We start from the raw sequence: 16,862 nt of genomic DNA on the forward strand, positions 1-16,862 counted from the left end.
AAACGGTTCTTAACACAGCGGTGAAATTTTTCTCAGTGTATAAAATAATTAGTAGGAACATCCGAATTGTAACACTTTGCAGGGAATGGTATCTTTTTTCGATACGTGGAGGGGAACTAGAATGGTTGGTTTTCATTGTCTTCACTCGCCATTTGTCATAATTTTCGTAAACTACCGCACCCTGCTCTAGTGAAAATTTAGTAACTTTATAGTAACATTTAATTTTAACAATAAAGTCACTAAATTTTTACTAGATCAGTGTGCGTGACAAGAATTATAACAAATGATAATTCAAACATATTAAAATTGGGATCTGAAATCATAGGGAATTATGGGGAAACTGACCCCGTTGCGTCAGCCATCTTGATTTTTTATCTCTTTCTTCTGCATATATTTTAAAAAGGATAAAACGAAAAATGGCTGACACAACGGGGTTGTCACCAGATGGCGTATCGCAGTATTTCAGATCCCAATATATTTAATTTAAGAAATTTTTTTTTTTTTTCATTAATAAAACCGCTGCCAAGTTAAAGTATGAATTTTTTGTGTTTTTTTTCATTAACACTTTGTTTTCTTCTGGAGATGTGGAGTCCATAAAAAATAGAAGAGGAGTAAGTTTTCAAAAATTGATAAATCCATATTTTATTATTTGGAGAAATTAAAACAAATAACATTTCCCACATAACCACTTAAATTAATTTTAAAGAAGAAAAATCGTAATAAATTATTTATATATTAACGTTTATTGGATTTAAGATGTTTTGTTTATATTATTATAATATTATTATTATATTGAATAAATGAAAATTATATATTTAGAATAGGCGCATGTAAATTTCAATTGGAATTCCAGTAGAACGTCCGAAATATGTCATATCTATATTTTTGACACCTGCTTCACCCTGCTTTTTTCTATTCTCGTTCCCCACAATGTATCGAAAAAAAGCTACCATTCCCTGTAAAGTTTCACAATTCGAATGTTCCACACTGCAAAAATAAGTGACTTAAGGTGGAATTACATGTCGATGTAAATGCAGAATGCAAAACCGAAAATAATGAGAGTGAAAAGGATAATGATATATCCTTGTCCTTTTCACTCTCATTATTTTCGGTTTTGCATTCTGCATTTCCATCAACATGTAAATCCAACCTTATTTGGTATCTTAAATAAGATGTAATATAGAAAAATGGTATCTCTTCCATCTTTAAAAAAGATATTTTGTAAAGTATCTTTTTAAGATGCTTTTTGCGTTTTAAGAAGAATTAAAATATTTCTTCCATCTTAAAATGTAAGTTACTTCGGTGAGTTTCTATAAGTAACTTGAATTAAGATATTTGTGGGGTCATAAGATGTTTAGAAAAAAAATACTTGTAAATTCTAAGATACGTCAGAATTTGAAGTTACTAAAATATAAAATACATTAAGCAACTTACATAAAAGGCCATAGTTAACCTCAAAAATTTATTTTATCAAAAATATGTGAAGCACTTTAGCAAAGATATACTATTAACATCTTAAACTAAGATATTTCAAATAACTAAAAAGTTACTATCAAAACATCTTAAAAATGACTACCAAAACATCTTATATTAAGATACTTCTTTTTGCAGTGGCACTGATTATTATAAAAGATTTTTTGACATGATTCTTAACCTAAAAAATTATTTTTCGTGTATCGTTGGGAAGATAATTATATTCTGCGTGTGTATTAAATTTATTGCATTCAATATATTTAACTTCATATCAAGAATATACTAACTTTAAATCAAATTTTCTTTTTAAATGAAATATATATTTTATCAATATACAATACACTTATTCCTCCATGAGGAACAATGAGGAAGCAATAATGAAATTAAAGCACATATTACTGATTGTTATGAAAGTGAAAAGTTTTATCCACAGTTTAAATAAAATTTGTAATATGAATATACGCAATAAAATTCAATTAAGAAATACAAAAGCTTTAATTAAAGTTCTCTGAACATGCAAAATTGTATATTCAACGTGTACATTGAATTATTGACTATATAAAGGAATTGATGAAACCATCAAAAATCATCGTACCGCAATGAATTAACAATAAATATATATACTTTTTATGTAAAACTTTCAGTTGAGAAAACTTTTCAGGTCGCGGTTATAATAAATCTTGTTTTAGGAGAATCAAACATACTTATATATTCCAGTCTTTTTCAGATTTATATACGAATTCTGGATGGGACGTAACTGATTTGTAATTTCAATTGCATTTTTATATAAGTTGCTATAAAAGAAAATGAAAAAAAAAAAATCCCAATGAAAAGTGCAAGATTAAATAAGCGACAGAATTGAGAGATCAGATTGGCGATTGTCCAGAAAATCTTTATTAAGATTCAAGTCATTGTGATATATATATGTAAAAATAAACAGAAAAAATATCGATGGGAATTCTTAAACATATATATATATATTTTTTTTTTTACAGAAGTTTTGAATATCTTCATTCTTTGGACTTTAGCGATAGATCATAATGTTGCCAATAAATATATGATGGATCCTCAAAAGTTCTTAGAATCAGCAAAGTAGTCTCGGCATAAAGATAAATAATTTTACATAAATGAATGTTAAAAAAAAATGTAAATTCAACAATTTTTTAATCTCTAGAAAAAAGGATTCTCTAGAATAAAGGAATATAATGTAAAAATGATCAAAAATCAACATTAAGAAAAACAATATTTATTACATATGGAGCATTTTCATTCGAATTTTTTTTCACGAACATTTTTTTTTTTTTTTTTGAAATTTTTATGAAAAATAAGAAATATATATGAGGCAAAATTTTTTAACTGATTCAATTCAAAAAAAATTTTTTTAGATGAGGCTACAATTTACATAACATTTAGTATTATGGCTCTTTCGAATGGGGTAAAATGTTTTTTTACTAAATTCAAAATTTACCCTTTTTTGAAAATCAAAAATATTTTTCAATTTTTTTTTTAAATAGACCTTTTTTATTCTTTAAAATGTAAAATGAAGCTTAAAATGTATACTTTTAATATAAAAATTAAAAAAAATGCCGTTTTTTCATAAAGATTTTGAAAAAAAAAATTTCGAATGAAATTCTCATGTAGAATGCCCGTTATAAAAGTAATTATAAAAAAAAAAAATTTCACCTATAAGTATGTTTAGTAAAATATTTATTAATATTATTATCATCTAAATTTTACAACTAACAATTTTTTTTATGTCAACTATTTTGATAGATATGCAGAATAGAAACCTTGATATTCAATTAAAACAAAAAATGTAGTATATATACAATAATATATAATTTATCATCATTTTTTTAAATTACTAATTAAAATCTTTTCTATGTAGATATATCTTTAAAATTCTCATTTTTGGTATAATTAATACATTATCTCTCTTCAAGTCGCATTCTTCCTTGTAAGTTATTTTTACTTTGATTTTTTGTACTCATGAGAAACAGATGGAATACTTTAATTATTCAAAAAGTAGATGGAAAAAATTTTTTTTAATGAATCATTAAATTCTGACTTGTATCTATAAATATTAAATTTGCTAAAAAATCTCGGGTATTCACAATTTTTTAACTTAAAGTAACAGTTGTAATATTTTTATTAATAATTCCTATACAAATATAATTTCCTCATTTTTTTCCTATTTCAAAATAGTACTATAACGAGATATTATATTCGCGAATATAGATTGTTCACAAAAACCTGATTATACTCGTATTAATACATCTGAAATTTTTCTCATCTCTATAAATGTGGTTTGTTTGTTTGGCGCGTTTCAACCAATCAAAAATTATCCATAAAATTGTGATTAGTTGATTTTAAAAATTATTGCGCCGAAATCTTTCTGTCAATTGTTTGTTCGGTCATTTGTAATTTCGGACAAATGAAAATTCTATCAATTAGAAATTCTGTTAAATGATTTTTCGGTTAAGTAAAAATTCTGCAGAAAAATCGGTTATATGGAAATTATATCAAATAATAAATCGAACAAATGAAAATTCTCTGCAATGAAATTCTACCCAATAAAAATTCTTTAAAATGCCTATTATGTTAAATAAAAGTTCTGACAAATAAAAATTCTGTGAAGCGAATTTTCGGTTATATAAAAATTAAGTAATTCTGAAAATCGATTTGGTGAAAATTCCACAAAATACTAATTCGAACAAATAAAAATTCGGCTCAAAATTAATTATGGCAAATGAAATTTCATAAAATGAAAATTCGAACTAATGATTTTTAGAACATAATCATGCGTTCCATACATGTATTTTAAGTTTACACATAATTTTTTTTCATATATATTGATAATTTTAAATTACAACTTTTATTAGAATATTTTTTTAAAAATAAAAGGAAAAAAGTAAAATTGTCAATCCATTATATTTCACCAAAAGTCGTTGCGGTCTATTTTTAGAAAAATCTTCTTAGTTCGTAAAACTCATTTTTGATTTGTATAGTTATTTTTAATAGTAATGTTGGACTCTATTTTGCGACCCAAAAGATGTAAAATTACTGAATGGAATGTTTTGTGGTTTTTTAGGGTCCTTAATGTAATACAAATAAAAGTAGTTTCATTTGTATGAAACTACTTTTATTTGTATTACATTAAGGACCCTAAAAAACCACAAAACATTCCATTCAGATATTTTTAATAATTATCTAAAATAAAATTAAAAGTCACCACTTCATGTAAAAGTACGCTTAAAATATTTAACACTAAGCTGTATTTAATAAACTTCTATTCACAAATTTTCTAAAAAAAAAATTAATTAAAATTTGTTAAATTTTCACATTTTTCAGGTAAATTTAAAAATTAATTTTCACTTAATATTGTAGTCGTTTTTATATATAATAAATTAATATAAGTGAATTAGACTATTTTGAACAAATGTCAACTAAAAAATTGACATTAATGATTATTACGAAATATAATATTTTTCTAAAAATAGACCGCAACAACGGCTTTATAGGTGAAATTTAATGGATTGATTCATAAATATTTTATATGTTCTTCAACAACGGAGAATCTACACGCTCGTGTTGTTTTTGGGTTTTTTTAGTGATTTAAATTGTAGTAAAATATCCTATATGTTTTTCAAATTAATTTTTTTTTTTATATTTTCTATCTCACTGACTATATTTATGGAAACTTTGTCAAGATCGCATATAAAAACATGTTAATTATACAAAAAGGGTTAGAATATCAGATGTCAGTTTTTTATATTGCAGATGATAAAATAAGTATTTTATTATCAAAAAAAGACATATTCAACATTAAGAAAACATGCAGAATAAGATTTATGGGAAATTTAATTTGAACAAAATCAAGAAAAAACATATTCATTTAAAGTATTATAATTATTTAATTAGATGTTAAAAATAAATTGTCCACATTCTTCCAATTTGATTTCAACAAATATTTAAAAAGAACATTTTTAGATTAATTTACACTATTAATTTATTCACAATACAAAGCAATTGTATATAAAAGTAAATTCATTAAATATTTAATTATTTAGCAATTTCAATTTTTTTAATTCAATTATTTGAAAAATTCGATGGTATTAAAATTTTAATTGTTTAAAAAAGTTTAATTCATTTAATTTAGGTACATGTTAATTATTTTTCGTAAAATTTTTTTTAAATTGAATTTTTCATTTCAATTTTTTCAAGATACTCTAAAATAGTCAAAAATTTATAACATTTTTAGCGCTTAAGAGACAATTTCACCAACTCTGGTTAAAAGTTAATCAACGATTAAAGCCAATTTCACCGATCATGATTGGTCGGTTAAGGATTTAATCGCTGATTAACTTTTAACCGGAGTTGGTGAAACTGCCCCTTAATGTTGCAAGAAAAAAAATGTTACTTTGTGCGATCATTAAAATTTAGAGATCAAATGTTTCCTAATTCTACACATAATAATGAAAATTTTTTCTCTAAACAATTTTTTTCAAAAGTCAATTGTTCATAAGTTATCAACAATTGAAAAAAGGGTTATTTTTTAAACAAATGGTCATATCTTGCTCAAAAATCATCGTAGAAAAATTTTCAAAAGGTGATAAAATAAGCTTTCAAATGCCGTATCCAGAATTAAATTCTGATCATTTCTTCATAAACTGTATCAATTTGAAATTTGCAAAAAAAAATGGAATTTTTTTTTTATTTTAAACAATGAACAATTTTTTTTTTAATTTTCTCTTTCGTATCGTACAAGTCAAAGATATAAGCTTTAAGATGAATATTTGACGAAGGTTATATCTTTATTAGAATTAAAGATACAAAACATTTGGTAAAGCCCTGATATGCTGTAAGGTAGGCAAATATTATTGAGCGGCAGTGCATAAATATATACTCTCTAAATTTGAATTAGTAAAATTTTTTAACTAATTTGAATTAGGGACTAACTTTTTGCTTTTGAATTAATTGAATAGGGGAGAGTGGGGCAAAACCGGGTAGGCAGGTCAAACCGGGTACCCCCAGTTTTCCATGATAGGTATTTCCATTTGTGTCAGCCATTATATATATATATATATATCTTTTATATTACAACTAACATCATTTTAATTATATAACCACTATATAAAAATTTATTTATTATATTTTATGCGACTTTTAAATTTTAGGTCAAAAGAAAATCCATTTTTTATCGAAAGTAAATCACTTATAAAACTTTTTGTGTCGATATATTCGTTTCGGCAAGTATAACATATTTTTCAGCATTTGTTTACGAGTAATTTTCATTAAAAGTAATTGTTAAATTATTAACAATAAGCTGAGAATTTTACATTTTGTTAAAAAATGCAGTGCGGGGCAAAACCGGGTACCAAACGGTGGGGCAAAATCGGATATATTTAAATGCATTACACTATATACATATTTAAATTATATCTCAAAAGAATCGACATATATATATTTCGAAATCGATGTTTAACTTTCGATATATCAATTATTTACCATATCGATAAATAAACGATAAAAAATTAATAAAAATATGAAAAATTTCGTTTTAAAAGATTTAACTGCTGTTATTCATTATTAATATAATAATATATTTAGATTAAATTTATTGAATAAAGATTATTTTTTATAATGTAAGTGATATATAATAATAATTGAACAAAAAGTTAAAGAATATTCCATGATTTATATATTTTCTTGATAGTACCCGGTTTTGCCCCACCATCGGGGCAAAACCGGGTACTTTGCATTTTTTATTTAAAAAACCTGGTTTAAATTGATCAAACAATTTTTTGTCATACAATCGACTTTATTTTCTCATTGTCTAATATTCAGGGAAGAATTTTCAACGAGATTTGAACTAATTTATTTGATAGATTCTTTGTAAACCGAGAATTCGAAAAAGGTACCCGGTTTTGCCCCACTCTCTACTACTAATTCTAGTAAATGCTAATTAGGTAAATACTAATTCAAAAAATCAAAAATCCTACCACTAAAATAAAAATAAAAAATCTAATACACCGAAAAAAATATTCTTGATTTAAGAGGATTTTCACTAGAGAAATTTTCCTCGATTTTTAAGAATATTTTTTTTCAGTGTATAATATTGAGCTTGCACACATTGAATAAAGTGAATTTTAATCTCCCTTCAGCTTATATATGAAAATTCATTCTAAAACAAAATTTAACATTATTTACAATGAAAAACCAATATGTATATATATATATATATATATATATTAATTTTAATAAAATTCCTTCATTTTTTCCCAAAGGAAATACACAAACGTCATATGCGAATAATTTTTATTTCCTGAAAATTATATCATAATGCGTCAATAAAGAAGTTATAATATTATTATATATCGAGTGGGGAGTGGAGAAAGAAATTCTAGCGTGTGTATCATTCATGAATTAGAAGGAACAGTCGCCACCGCGTGTCCGTTCTCAACGGACTGTTCAGAGATCTCGTTAAATTCCGTTCATTATATATATATATATTATTTTATCACTCCCAAAAGTGTCGATTGCAGAAAAACGTCGATATTAATATTTCCAATAGTCGAATAAATAAAGTCGAAAAAGTAATTGAGTATCGAAAAAAGAAAAATGGCGGGAAATATTAAAAGAAAATAAATGCAAAAAATTTAAAAAAAAAAACACAAATGATAATAAAAATAAGAGAAGAAGATTTAAAGAAAAAGGATAAAAAAAAAATTTTAAGAAGTAAAGTATTGATAGCTGATAGCTAAAAAAATAAAAGAAGTTTACCTTGTAGGTTCTTCAACTCTAAAAATCGTGATTGAGAAGATTTAATGGAAACGAAGAAGAGAGAACGAGACAGAAAGGGCTGGTAAACCTTCGAGGATGTTTGAATACTACCTGATGGTTATATGAAGTAGTTGAAGAGTGTTCTCTCGAATCTCGCCTTAATTACCTAGAGCTTCTTGTCATTTTATACCCTAATAACACAAAATGCTTTTCATTAATGAAAAAAAAATTTATCAAATAACAAATTTAAGGATTTCAAATTAATTATATAAAAAAAAAATTTTAATCCCCAAGGAATTAAATTATTACAAAAATTTTTTAAAATAGCATGAATATAATTGTTTATTCAAAACAAGGGAGCATGAGTGCATACTTAAAACAATGAGAGAGAGAAAGAGAGACTGAATTAAAAATAGATAAGAGAAGATGGGAGAACTGGTGTAATCCACGATATGAAACGTTTTACAAAATCATCACATATAAAAGAATCACTAATCTTCGAAATACCACACGAGGAATAAATTTTCTTTTTTTTTTTTTGCAAAAAATTTAATTTTTTAAAAATGAAGCTAATATTTTATTGGACATTTCTATTAATGTTAATAAATGAAGGTTTATTAAAATCTGTGAAAAAATGTTGCCAACAAAATGAAAGTTTACAAAATATAAATGATGAACTTGTGTGTATAAATTCAACATTAATAGTCGAATTAAATAATTTAAATTCAATTGGACTTCCCGATTGTGAATTATTGGGAAAACATTTTTACCTATCTCTTGATAAAATACATGATGATAAACTTTATACTTCATCGGCTGCTTGTTTAGATCATTTATATGACAATCAAACAAAATATAATATACCAATTATTGTTTATTGTGATCAGGATGCGGGAGACCTTCATAATTCCAAGAATTCACTAAGAACACCGCAAGTTCTTAGTGTGAGAAAATGTTGTCCAAGTGGAGAATATTTTGACATTGATGGAAAATCATGTGTTTCTTCAAAAAATAAAATCAATTTTAAGACCTTCCTTCATATCTCAAATGAAATAGATTTAGTGGCTGTGGATAATGGTGCACCCGTATGTGAAAAAACTCTCGTCAATTATGTGATTGAGACACCAAATGTTTACAAATATCAAGGAAAATTACTGGTAAGAGTATAACTTCATCTCGTCATGTAATCTACTTTCACTTGTTTTAAATATTATATTATTAATTTTACATTTAAAAAAAAAATTATGAAAAATAAATAAGTATTTTCTTATTTAAGATAATGTAATGAAAAAACATAATCATCTCCAAGGTAATTAAAGTTAATTATGATTTAAATACTCTGAAGAACGCCAGTAAAAATAAAAATCTCATATAGGTATATAGAAAACAGGTTTACTCTTCCTGTTCAATGATCTGCATAATTGTCGTTATAAGGCATAATCTTTTTTTTTCAACACTTTGTTTCACTTTTTTTTTTTTTTTAAAAAAAAAAAAAAAAAAACATAAATGTAGAATGTATAATTTTTAATTGAAAAATGTCATTGAAGCAATTAAAAATATACTTCTTGTTGAAACTATTGAATATTCAAAAATCCATTGCAATTAATCTCGAAACTTTTTTTCTTTCCAATATCTTTTGCAAGTAAATGGCATATATTTTACAATTGATGCAAATTTAAAAACTTGTAGCATGTTATATCGTGGAAAAATCAATCAAAATTAAAAGATGTTCTATGTCAGCGATTCAATGAAACAACTTGTTTAATAAATTTTAAAGTATTTCCCTTATGATTTATAGATCGTTTATGAATTACGTAAACGCACAGCGTTCCAAATAGACGGGAGAGAGGTATATAAATAAAATTAAAAAACATTTTTGATATCGTTTGTGAACAATTCTTCTAAGAAGAAGAATCAAAGTTTTTAAATTTTAAATTGAAAAATATCGATTGTTTTAAAAATTAAAAAATTCTTTTCTCTAAATTAATGAGAATTCGTTAAAATTAGTAGTTTTCACTAATTTTTAATAAATTATTACTATTTTATTTAGTATAATATTTTTTTTCACTAAACTTTAGGGACACATGTTCTAAAAATCATTAGTTCCCTGAAGAGGAAAACAGTGAAAGATTTGGGGAAATTTTATTAAAAATCCATTTGTCCGAATGTTATCGTTTTTGTTATTTATTCAAAATTTCTATTGTGAAATTTTTTTTTTTTGAGAACTTTAGGCAATATAAATTAGTAAAATTTGGTAACCATTTTCTTTCATAGTGTTGAATTCTATATATGTATATGAATTAGTATTGTACATAGAAATCAATGCCACCAGTCACATCCTGTAGATAAATTTTTACATGTATGAAAAGTATATTTGTTCCTCTTTTCCTTGAATCATTACTTATTGATATAATATTTATTCACCATATATTTTGGAAAAAACCGGAAAGATAAGATTAACATCTTTGTATATATTTTTTGACTAAAAGCTTACTGAATTCTATTATTTGAGATCTAATGTTTATGCCTATGTACATTTGCCTAAGTATATAATTGAATGTAAATTTTTTACCGACAAAATCAATTTAATTTTAAATTAGTTATTGTTCAGTAAATTTTCGTATTCAAAATTTTCTTTTTGATGAAAAAAAATGCTTTTAAAACTGACTGTAAAAAAATTAACATGGAAGTTAAATTTTTTAAGTTAAAAATCAACTCAAAACGGGGGTTTAAAATTAACTTTAAAACTAACTCCCTGGGCATAAAATTAATTCGAAAAGCATTAACTCCCTTCGCGTCAACTCCAAAAGGGTGGGACTTTTATAGCGTTGTTGTATCTTAAGAAATAATTAGAAAATTCATATATATATATATATATTCGTCGGCAATAATTTTCTTTCGATTTCTATTGCATTCAAAATAAGTTAAGTAAAGCTTTGAAATTGCGTGCGTATTTCACAAAAGATCAATTATATCCCTTTACAATTGCTTTATCGTGAAATGGAGTTAACACAGTTAGAAAAGCCATTTACTTCATTGATCTCACTGAATGGAGCATTAGCGAACAATTTATTGTACCTTTTATATAAAATAATTTTATTTTTACCAAAAATATATTAAATATTCACGCATATAATTTACACTGTAAATTTCAATCAATTAAATTCCACGGATAATCAATGAAATATGATTCTCAGTGAACGATTTTTTTTTAATTTTATATCAGTACAAAATTAATTAAAAAAGTAAAAATTAATTACAAAAATTAAATTACCGTCAACCGGGTCTATTCTGCCCACCGTAATTGGAGCCAATGAAAATTTTAAAAATGTTTCAATTACGGCGAGGGAAAAAATTTGATCTCAAATAATTAAATTAATAATTGTTTAAATGTGCATCTTTATTAGTAATTGTATAAAAAAAAAAGATTAAAATTTAATTTTTTAAAATCATTTTCCATCAGTTATATTAAATATAATAGTAATAATAGTTATTTTTTATGAACGCGCACTTATCCTATCGATTCTTTAAATTTTTTCAAAAAATGATACGATTTAAATGAATTATGGGTTATTTTCTTTAGAAAATATTTCTTAATATTTGAGGAAAACTCAATATGTCGGCAATAAGATATTGATGATTTCCCCAAATATTTTGCGAGTAAACTTACGGCGAATATTTATTTGTAAAATCACAACAATCACATAACCTATTAATTAAAATGAAAATTATTTTCTAAACAAATAATATTTTTAAAATACACTTAGAAAAAAGAATTCTCAAATTAAATAGAGATCTGTTTAAACGATTTTGTTTAATTTAACACAGTTTGTAATGTTTTATTTTAATATATAGAAAATATCTATTACTTTCATTCGAAAATACTGTTTGATTGAATGAAAAGTATAAAGGCCTGAGCAGAATAGAAACGTAACAGGAAACGCAACCGGAAGAATAAGTTAGAGAAGGATAGACATATTGTTTGTCCTTCTCTAACTCATTATTCCGGTTGCGTTTACAGTTACGTTTCTATTCTGCTCAGGCCTTAATATCTTTGATTTAAACTTATGGAGCATTTACACCTTTAGTAAAAAAAAATTTTATTTTGCTTTTTCCGAAGTACACAAATCTGATTGGTTGTTCACAATCTGATTGATAATGGACAACCAATCAGATGTTTGCATTTCGGAAAATCAAAGTAAACATTTTTTTTTTACCAAAGGTGTAAATGCTCCATTAAGGGTTTGTTTTGCATGTAAACCATTGAAATTCCAGTAGAACGTCTGAAATATGCCATATCTTTATATTTTTGAAACCTGCTTCACTCTGCTTTTCTTTATTCTAGTTCTCCGCCATTTATCGAAAAAAAACTACCAATCCCTGCTAGGTGTCACAATTCGAATATTCCACACGAAGAGAATTCTGTTTACGTGTGTACGTCAGTGTACTTATACGCCGGTTAGCTATTGTGTTGTATAAATTCCGCCTGAATATCAGTTGGAGTTCGAGTAATTTTTATAAAGAGAACTCAATGCTAAGTTTATAAGTCGGGTTCCTGTCGAATTTCACTTGAATTCAAGCAAAAGTCGCTATACGACTCTTCCATATGATTAATCTAGGTTATGTTTCGTATAATAATCACCACAGAATTCTCTCTGTGCAAAAATTATTTTTTATTTATTTGTCAATAAAATTTTGACATGATTCTTAACCTAAAAAATTATTTTTCGTTTATCGTTCGTAGATCATTTTAAGTTTGAAAGTTTATTCATGTGTTAATTAAATTTACTGTATTTTTATCCAAAGTGCTCAAGTACCGTTTTTATCATATGCAAAATAATTTTTGAATGTTTAAAATTTTTTTCCTTAAAGTATCTATTCTTTCAACGGATATTATTAATAGTATTTGAATTTTTTAAATGTCAAATAAATGTTTTTTTCTTAAGTTCTGCATTTCCGTGTATAAAAGTCCTTATGTTTAAAACATTTCTCTGTAGAAAGTTTAGAATTTTATTTAAACGTAAAAACAAAAAATTGTGATTTTTGCATAAAAATAGCTCCGGTTAACGGTATATTTGATTAATTCAGTTTTGAACTGATTGCCAATAAATGTTAATTGATTATTAATTAAATCAGTCAATCTGTTTTATATCAACTATTAAGTTGATTTATTAATTAATTCAGTTATTAATTGATTCTCAGAGAAATTCTGTTGCCAATCATTTGAAATTTCATTGATTGTCAATGAAAATCTTTACTGAATATGAATAATTTAGTGGACGCCTTTTCAGTATTACATTCTTTTTTATTATATACAGAAAGTAAAATTTCACAGTTATAGAAAAACAGACAATAATTTCATTCAGCCAAATAACATTCATTTTTTTATTAAAATTTTACCAATTTCAATAACAATCAAAGAATCTGATTTACTAATTTGTATTTAAAAGGCATTCACAAAATACCTATATATATATATATTGCTGTGTACTAGAAACGTTTTCCTATTCTTTGGGAATTCCAAGTATTATATACATATACATATAGTTACATACATAAATATTATGGTTATATGTATACACTCGTCAATATTCTTAAGATCCGTCTCGCATTGAAACTGACCAAACAAGTTTTTATCTGCTCAAAATTTTTGAAAGTTTTATATTTGTTACCTTCAATGAATATGTTATATTATTTAATATATACATATAAGTATATGTAGAAAATCATAAAGTGGAAAAGAATTTTTTTTTTTGTTTTAGGCGAAAGTACCTTGGATGGAAGAATCAATAGATCTCACGAGGCAGAGTGATGTTGAAAACATTTGTTTGGATATTGATAATTCACGTAGTTTTCTTGTTGCACGAGTTTGTAAAGATCGAATGTATTGCAATAATAATGCTTGTTTACGAAAATGTTGCCCTGAAGGACAGGCATTTTTTTCTGATACAAATTGTACGAAATATTCTTTAAATGATGTTGACACTGAATTTCATTCAGCGCTTGTTAATATATCAAATTTGACAAGTTCTAATATTAATACAAATGGTAAGAATACAAATTAACCAAAAAAAGAGGTCTTTAATTTTGTGACGCGCTCTGAAGAAAGGGACCTTAGAAGCAAAAAATTATTGGTTATGTTTTAAAATTTCGAAGTGAAAATACACTCAGAGGATCATTTTTCAATACAAATTATTGATATTCAAGTTATTATTACATTCAAAATATTCAATAAAAACTGATTTTTATTTTGTATAAATTAAAAAAAACTTTTAATCAATGTGAAATTATCGTAAACATAACATGAAGCTGAAGTACTCAACGTTTATATATAAACGATTTTTAAAGAAATAATTTTTTAAAATGAAAAATTCTATAATTTTTTGCCTAAAAAATATTTTTTTATAATTTGTTGATTAATGAAAACTACAAGAAATATTGTTTAGGCAAAAAATTATAGAATTTTTCATTTTAAAAAATTATTTCTTTAAAAATCGTTTATATAAACGTTGCGTACTTCAGCTACGTAACATAACCTATAATTCGTTTGTTTCTAAGGTCCTTTTCTTCAGACGCGTCACATTTAAATTAATGAGAATTCATTAACTTATTCAAAATTAGTAGAAATTTTCTCTAATTTTTAGTAAAATATTCCTTTTTGATTTAGTAATCTATTTTTTTTACTATTTAATTTTTAATATTTAAAAATTTTTAAAAATCTGGTTTTTTCAAGTTTTTTAAAAGTAGACCTTATTTTAAGAACATCTAACTTTAAAAGTAATGAATTAATAGGAATTATGGCTAAGATACAATTTATTTTTAAAAAAAAATTTTGCCTTTTTTTCAGTTTATTTTATTTTTCAAAATAAAGTGCATTTTAATTTGCTTTTCCAAGAGTTAAGTATCAGTGTGAAAAATATTTAGTCCAAATATTTAACCAAAATTTTGTTGGACCGACAAAAAAATTTTGTTGGTATTGAAGCAACCAAACTATTTGTTTGAGTCAACCAAAAAATTTGGTTGAGTGTTTTTTGTTGGCATAACAAAAATGTTTGGTTAGCTCAACCAAATTTTATTTGTTAGGTCAACAAAAATGTTTGGTTGATCAAACAAACAGTTTTTTTTTTGTAAAATTAAAAATTTTATTCTACCTTATCTCTTTTCTTTTTATCTTTTTTATTCATTTCATTATTTATTTATTATGAATTTAACATTGAATTTATATTTATCCAATTGAAATATTTGTGGACTTTGAAAAATCTCATCTTCCCCTGGGATCGAACCTCTGTTTTAAAACTGAAGGTCGGGAGCTCTGACCACTGGACTACCCATCCTTGTGAGAGATTTAAACTAACTGTTCTCTTAAGCTATGAGCTGAAAGCGAATCAAATTATATAGTTGTCGCAACCAAATTTTGGTTAGGACAACAAACGATCATTTGGTTTTTTAGACCAAACTATTTTGTTGTGTTAATCAAATTTTTTTGTTATCGTAACCAAATTTTAGTTGGAATTTAAAAATGGTCAACCAAATAATTTTGTTGGCCTAACCAAATGTTTGGTTGAGATAACTCTACGACTTTGTTTCAGCCAGCCAAAATTTGGTTACAAGAACCAAAATTGCCTAACCAAACAATTTTGTTGCAAACACTAAATTTCTTTCTCAGTGTAAAAGACCCTAGTGACTAAAAAGCTTTTTATTGGAAAAATGAAAAATAAACGATAAAAAGCAAAAAAAATTTTTAAAACAAATTTTATAAATAAAAAGGATTATCAGACCAGCTCAAAAACATATTACAATTTTTTTAAAATTATTTTCATATGTAAAAATAAAAAAAAAATAAAAAAAAATCATGCCCAAATTTTAAAAAATTAATTTGTTTTTAAAAAATTGTTATTAACTTCTTATATATGTAAAACATTACAGTATACATTTACTTACACAGGAATAATAAAATAAATTTCCAAGAAATATGATTTTTTACACCTGTTTACTCCCCTGTATAGGCCCTGAAGCTAATTTTTAATTTAATAATTCTTAATGTTAAATAAAAAATTTTTTTAAATTTAAGATTATGGTCTTCTTGTTGGGAAAACTTGCAAGCACAGCATGTACGCCCTTAATCCAACAGAAGGATGGTCTGTAACACCAGAAGGATATATTCACATTGAAATGAGTGATAGATCTCACTTACATGATGAATATTGTATGGAGATGTTTTATAATTATTCTGACTATAGTGATGGAATTTTTCCATTTATTTGCTTTGATGAAACAGTTTATGAGACTCCAAGACAAGTGTAAGTAATAAAATTTCAATTTAAAATTATACTTTAATGGGGGAGTCCCAGCTAACTCATCAATAATTATATTGTCGACATTTGATATCTTAGATTTGCATATAGAAAAAATTTTATCTGTACGTAAAATTATTTTTTCTATTTTCGAAGATAGGTTTTTTTTTTTTAATACCAATTTTCATTTTTGAAATTAGCATTTAACAGAATTTCTTTTTAAACGAATTTTTACTTAACGGAATTTTTAGGTACCGAATTTTTATTTCGCAGAATTTTTTATTTAAAAGAATTTTAATTTAAACGAATTTT

General features: G+C 24.9%; 1 protein-coding gene across 1 annotated transcript in view; it reads left to right on the forward strand.

The window, feature by feature from the left end:
• The first annotated feature begins 7,889 nt into the window (after positions 1 to 7,889).
• LOC127279790 (G-protein coupled receptor Mth2-like) overlaps positions 7,890 to 16,862 on the forward strand; it is a 28,004-nt gene continuing 19,031 nt past the window's right edge. Inside the window, exons 1-3 of the mRNA XM_051302363.1 lie at positions 7,890 to 9,413; positions 14,019 to 14,304; positions 16,328 to 16,556. Coding sequence (XP_051158320.1) covers positions 8,820 to 9,413; positions 14,019 to 14,304; positions 16,328 to 16,556 — 1,109 coding nt within the window. The 5' untranslated portion in view covers positions 7,890 to 8,819. The remainder of the gene's footprint in view (positions 9,414 to 14,018; positions 14,305 to 16,327; positions 16,557 to 16,862) is intronic.

This window comes from Leptopilina boulardi, unplaced genomic scaffold, assembly GCF_019393585.1.
Source record: "Leptopilina boulardi isolate dan_hultmark-lab unplaced genomic scaffold, ZJU_Lbou_2.1 LbouV2_223, whole genome shotgun sequence".
Taxonomy (NCBI): Eukaryota; Metazoa; Arthropoda; class Insecta; order Hymenoptera; family Figitidae; genus Leptopilina; species Leptopilina boulardi.